The following is a 5,904-nucleotide window of genomic DNA, read 5'->3' on the forward strand; positions in this document are numbered from 1 at the left end:
AATTAGATGCTGGAAGTTCTTTCTGCTGCATTTCAAAAAAGACAAATCTACTACAAAGTATGCACTAGAAGCTCTTTACCTGCTTTTGCAGGTATATTCTCTCCTTCCCCCAGCTGAGGCCCACAGCTTGGTATGGAATCGTACAGTTCACAACAAAGGGGGGCCAGGGAAAAATGTTGCTATTGATCTTGACTTGGAACATGACAATAATGATCTAAAACAACCTATCAAAAATCTTGGGCCAAATGTTACAGAGGATGCAGTAAGGAGAATTTCAAATGGACAGCAAAAGTCCAAACAAATGCTTTCTTGCATGGACAGAGAAATTCTTGTCAAGCAAAGGTCAGGCAAGCATGTTTCAGCTGACTACTCAAAAGATGTAAGAGCTGTTGTGAATTCACTTATTGAAGACTCTGTGTTTTGCCGCACTCCAGGAAGACATTACAAGCACTTTTCAAACTTTGTCAGAGACTCATTGTCAAGGCTGGACATGTCCAATTTATATCAGTGGATTAATAAGCACAAGAAAAACATTGACCTTGCAAGAAAAGCAAGATAGACTTGACTTGTAGCATAAATTTATCGGCGCATAATGAACATTGTTTTCTAAAATTTCAAACTGCAATTAATTTGTGATAGATTAACTCCTCATCTCATTTCATCCTTCTTTTACTTTCTACATTATATGTAGTACCAAACAGTAAAAACCTGCAACTGAGGAACTGGTTTTTAAGAACCTGTTAGGCTAAAATTTGCCAGTTACCTGTAGGCCCCCTCTCTACATAGATCTGTTTGCATTGTTCAATGAAAGAAGAATTAATACTTTTAGCTACCAATGTATTTTTTCCTTCAGAAAATAAGAACCTTAATACCCTAAATTTGTGCTAAATTACCATTTATGTAAGAACCTGTTTAGGCTACAGTGTAACTAGGGAAATGCAGGTTCTGTAAGTTAAAGGGTCTTACTGTATCAAATTAAAGTCAAATAGGTATGATAAAACACCACAAGTACAAATGTACTTATTACTTTATAATTTACATAATCCAATGAACAAACAAAGGTAAATTTTCATCTAAAGAGATAAACAGCCTAAGAAGAGAGATGTCTAAGTTTGTGACAATAGTTAGCAAAATAGAACACCACATATCAAGAACAAGCTTAACTTACTAGAAATGTTAATTCACTCTATTTGAACTTTGTCAATCAGATCGCCCAGTTCGGGAATATGCATATCACTGCTTTCAAAATCTTGACTTTCCTCTACAAAGGTGGAATCATCATATAATATGTTACTAGCAGAGAAGTTGTCCCAGTCCACATCCATTAACTCCACATCATCGAAAAATGCATCCTAGTCATCATCTCCTTCATCAACTCCATCAAAGTAATTTTGACAGTCATATGCTTGCCCTGCATCGTGACTTAAATCTTGGAAGACCTCTGCCAAAGTGTCCATAATTGCATATGCATGCCTTTCTTTCCAGATTTCAACATTTGCCTTGATGTCAGAAATGCTGAATATCTTGTCACAGTTTTCCAAAACTTGAGCAATCTGAGAGTCTGAGAACCCAATTAACAGTTCAGGAACAGATGCAACTGGTAATCCTCCTTTCGGAGATTGATGTAATAGCTCCATCAAAAGTGATTTCCTTAATCTTATGAGCTTTCCTTTCAAAATGGCTTTCTGTGAAGTGGAAACTGTACGTGTCTTTCCAGCATAAGGGGCAGGTGCTGAAATAGGAACTTTCAAATGTTCATCCTTAGAACAAAGGTCATAACAAACAAAATCACTTTGAGTGCCACTTTGAGGCTTTCCACCCTTTTGATCAAAATGGCCCATTAGAAATGCACGTCTGCAGGTATATTTGCCTTTAACATAGTCTTTCATGTCTTTTTCAACATGAAGAAGCATCAGTGGCTGGTATAGCAGAAGGGCTTTACTCGGGCTTCCATCCCTACCTGCCCTTCCACTCTCCTGAATGTAGGCCTCCACAGACTTTGACGCTCCCAAGTGGATTATTCTTTGGACCCCTTTACAGTTAACTCCCATGCCGAAGGCTATTGTACAGATGAGTACTCGAATGCAGCCAGTTTCCTGTCCCATATCTTCTAAAACAACCTCTTTGATTGACTTTGAAGAAAGGGCATGCAGCATTTCAACTACACGATATTTGAGATCTTTGTTGTCATTGGCAAATATTGAGTCACCCATTTCTTGTGCAAAGAGGGAATACAATGTTGAACACTGCTCAATGGTTTGGCAATATATAATTGTTCTTTCTGTTCCGCCCCTCTTCTCTTTCAGTTCATTCATTATCCACTGGAAACATTGAATGAGTGGATTACGCTTATCCATGGTCTGGACACTGTAACAAATATTTGCCTTGTTTGGGCTTTCAGATACTTCAACAAATTTTCCAAATCGAAGGACAGAAGTTATTGTTTCCTTTGTCTGTCTTGTTGCTGTGGCAGTTACAGCCATGAACGGAATTTTATTTGGTACCAAAGAACGCAGCTCACTTAATTTGTAGAACCATCTTCGAAAGGCCATTGCCTCTTTACTCTTGGAAGTTCCCCTGTAAAAGTAAAAAAAAAAAACAAATAATGATAGTGCCCTCTTTCTTTGCATGTATGTTTCTGTTGAAGATTGTCAAGAACTTTGCTCTCAGATAAGCTCACTACTGTTCTATCGTTGCTATGATTATTTTTTCCCTCGCTTAAGGTTATTATAAGTGATGGACCTAAAGTTGTTTGGGTGTCAAATTAAAAAACCAAAAATATTGCTTACCAATGGCTAATACAATGTGCTTCATCCACAACGATGCCAATTAAATTCTTCTGGTAAACGTCGGAAGATAACATGCTTCGCCACCTACCATTTCCTAATAAGGATTCCGGCGAAGAAAATACCACGCAGCACTCTCCTTTCTCAATCCTCATGTCAAGTACCTTATCTTCTCCTATCGAGCAAGCTGAGATGCCACATTTCCGTAAGTAACTTGTTTGATCTTCCATGAGGCTCACTAGAGGGGATATTATAATTATTACTGGGTTTGCTGCAAATCCGTCGCGGCCTCGTGATAACTCGGCGTGAACTAAAGGAGCCATCTGGAACACAAGAGACTTTCCAAACCCCGTTGGCAAGTTTAGAAGAACGTCAGTACCATAAACAAACGTTTTGAGCGCTTTGAACTGTTCGGGGAACAGTGTTTCCACGCCAAAAACTTGGCAAGCATTTTGCACAGCTGAATCGAAATCTTCTGCCATTTTGATTTGACTCGATGTGTGGGAAATTACATTCCATACATTCCACACTTCTTGAAATATGGTACACGCGCTCTGATTGGTGAAAATTGACAATGACTCTGACGTCACGAACACGACTTCGCACAGAGTATATCAGACGGGAGAGGGAGGGAAGTGAAAGGGACCGCGAACGATCTCGGATGTCTGAGAATCAGGCTACGATGTGTCATCAGCATACTGAGAAATTGGTGATAAAGGGTCAGATGATCCGGGGAGACAACGGCCTTTGATACGTGCATTGGCACGAATGTTACACGCGAGCACTTCAGCAACAAGAAGAGGAGACAAAGGGCAGCCCTGACGGATGCCACGAGACAAAGAAAGGAAAGGAGACAGATGATCATTTACATTAACGGAACTTTGAACGCCAGTATAAAACAGATTGACCCACTGGAGAAAGGAAGTGCCAAACCCCATTTTACGGAGAGTGGCATACATAAAGGACCAATCCACCCTATCAAAGGCCTTCTCCTGATCCAAAGACAAGATTGCAACTGGGGAGTCAAACATGGTGGCATAGGAAACCACATCACGGAGAAAGGTAACATTCTCCCCAATACATCTTCCCGGGACTCAACAGGTCTGCTTGTCAGCAACCACCAGATGGATAACTTTCAGCAGTCTAGCAGTAATAGCCCGCACAGCAAGTTTATAGTCAACATTCAAAAGAGATATGGGACGCCAGTTCCGCATATCTAATTGGTCACCCTTTTTGAGAGACAAAGAAATAATCACCCGACGTTGAAAGAGGGTCAAGGACCCAGCAGCATAACAAGCATTAAGGAAATCAACAAGATCCTGCCCAAGAACATGCCAAAATTTGAGATAAAACTCGGCCGCGAGACCGTGCAAGCCCGGAGTCTTGCGCTTAGCCTTACCAGACAATGCTTCAAGACATTCCAGGACCGACAATAAACCATCGCGAGACTCCGACTGGACGGGCGGCAAGGACTCAATGTTGCTAAGAACAGACTCCTGTGCATTAGCATCTGTAGGCTCGGCAGTAAAGAGAGACGAATAGAAGGCTGAGAACGATAAACAAAGACCCTCAGGAGACGCTACAATCTGACCATCATCGTTCTGCACATCGGCAATCCAATGGTCGGTCCCATGCTTCTTTTCGGGGTGGAAGAAGTGAGAGCTGGAGGATTCGCCGTCCTCAATCCCGTCTGCCCACGCACGAATTTGGGCCCCCTTCACGACCTCCACATCCAAAGCAGCCAGCTGCTGTAGTACCAACTGGTACAGCCCCACCAGAGATAAATTACCACTATCAACGCGTTCTTTAAGGTGCGAAGCAAGCCTAGAAAGAAGGTCTCTCTTCACAGCATTGTCCGATGACTTAGCACAGCGGTAATTAATAGAGAGGCCCTTAATGTGGGACTTGCACGCCCCCCACCACTTAGCAAAGGAGGGGAAACGCTCCTTCTGGTCACGCCAGCGGGACCAAAGATCTTCAATTTGGCGGACATAATCCAACTCGTCCAGGATAGAGGTGTTCAGTTTGCACAACCTGGGACCCAGGGGGACAACATCCGGAACAGTGACACACAAAAGGACAGCAGAATGGTCAGAGAAGGGGCATGGAACAATATGACAGTTGGCAGTGCTGGGTCGACCCAAGAAGAAACTTGATCAAAAAACTGGTCTCTTGCAGGGTTACGATTGGGCGCATACAAAGAGACAACACAAAACAATTTGTCCCGAAAGTGAAACACACACAACGCAAACCGACCGGCCTCATCCGACGAGAATGAGACATGGGACAAACAAGGGCAAAAGAGAATAACACAGCGACATGACTTCTGAGAACCAGGAGACACAACAGATTGAAAACCAGAAGAACGAAACCAAGACAGACACTCAGCACTACTCACACAATGTATCTCCTGGAGGAACACAACATCGGGGACCACAGAAAGAGACTGCAACCACTGTAAGAGACCTGCACGTTTATCAGAGTTTGTGATACCGTTCGTGTTTAATTGGATTATTGACCGAGCCATGAAGAAAAAGGGTGATTACTTCGCTTTGGAGCTTCTAGATCACTGGGGCTCCTAGGAGGCAAAGCATGCGAGCCAGAAGAGGGAGACCAACTAACAAAAGACAAGCATTTAGGAGAGCGACTGCGACTGTGGTCACTGTCATGCTCGACAGCGACGGGCCCAGAAGTGCCCTGGACACAACAACAGCCGGTTCCTTTTTAGAAGGGCGAGGGGTTGGGCACATCAGGCACAGCAAAAGTATAACTGTCAACCAAATCAACAGAATCGGAATCAGTGTGTGACTGTTTTTGTGAATCTACTGCCAATCCCATCTCGCTGTTATTTTCCCGACCAGTGAGAACACACTGGCCAATATACTCAACATTGTCATCAATATCAGTTTCTTTACTATTATGTAACTTTCCATTATCACTATGTATCTTTGTACCATGCGTATTTCCATTCTTATTGATATTACCATTGCTATTACTAATGTCACTAATATTATTATTGCTGCTAGAACTATTACCATCACTAGAATTAACTTTCTTTTTATTAAGACCAACCCTTGACTTAAATTTATCTAACAACCCAAGATTAGATGCGCTATGA

At 42.2% G+C, this 5,904-nt stretch overlaps 1 protein-coding gene across 1 annotated transcript; it reads right to left on the reverse strand.

Moving 5' to 3' along the window:
* Positions 1 to 1,352: 1,352 nt before the first annotated feature.
* LOC140938426 (recQ-like DNA helicase BLM) lies at positions 1,353 to 3,268 on the reverse strand. Its single transcript, XM_073387908.1, has 2 exons — positions 2,790 to 3,268; positions 1,353 to 2,577 (listed from the first exon to the last, which is right to left on the reverse strand). The coding sequence occupies exons 1-2, from the start codon at positions 3,266 to 3,268 to the stop codon at positions 1,353 to 1,355; spliced, it is 1,704 nt and encodes a 567-aa protein (XP_073244009.1).
* Positions 3,269 to 5,904: the final 2,636 nt, after the last annotated feature.

This window comes from Porites lutea, chromosome 5, assembly GCF_958299795.1.
Source record: "Porites lutea chromosome 5, jaPorLute2.1, whole genome shotgun sequence".
In the NCBI taxonomy this organism is placed as follows: Eukaryota; Metazoa; Cnidaria; class Anthozoa; order Scleractinia; family Poritidae; genus Porites; species Porites lutea.

Coding starts and splice junctions, on each gene's coding strand:
- LOC140938426 (XM_073387908.1), bottom strand. CDS start 3,268: ATGGCAGAAGATTTCGATTCAGCTGTGCAAAATGCTTGCCAAGTTTTT. Junction 2,578..2,789: donor GCACATTGTATTAGCCATTG/GTAAGCAATATT, acceptor TTACTTTTACAG/GGGAACTTCCAAGAGTAAAG.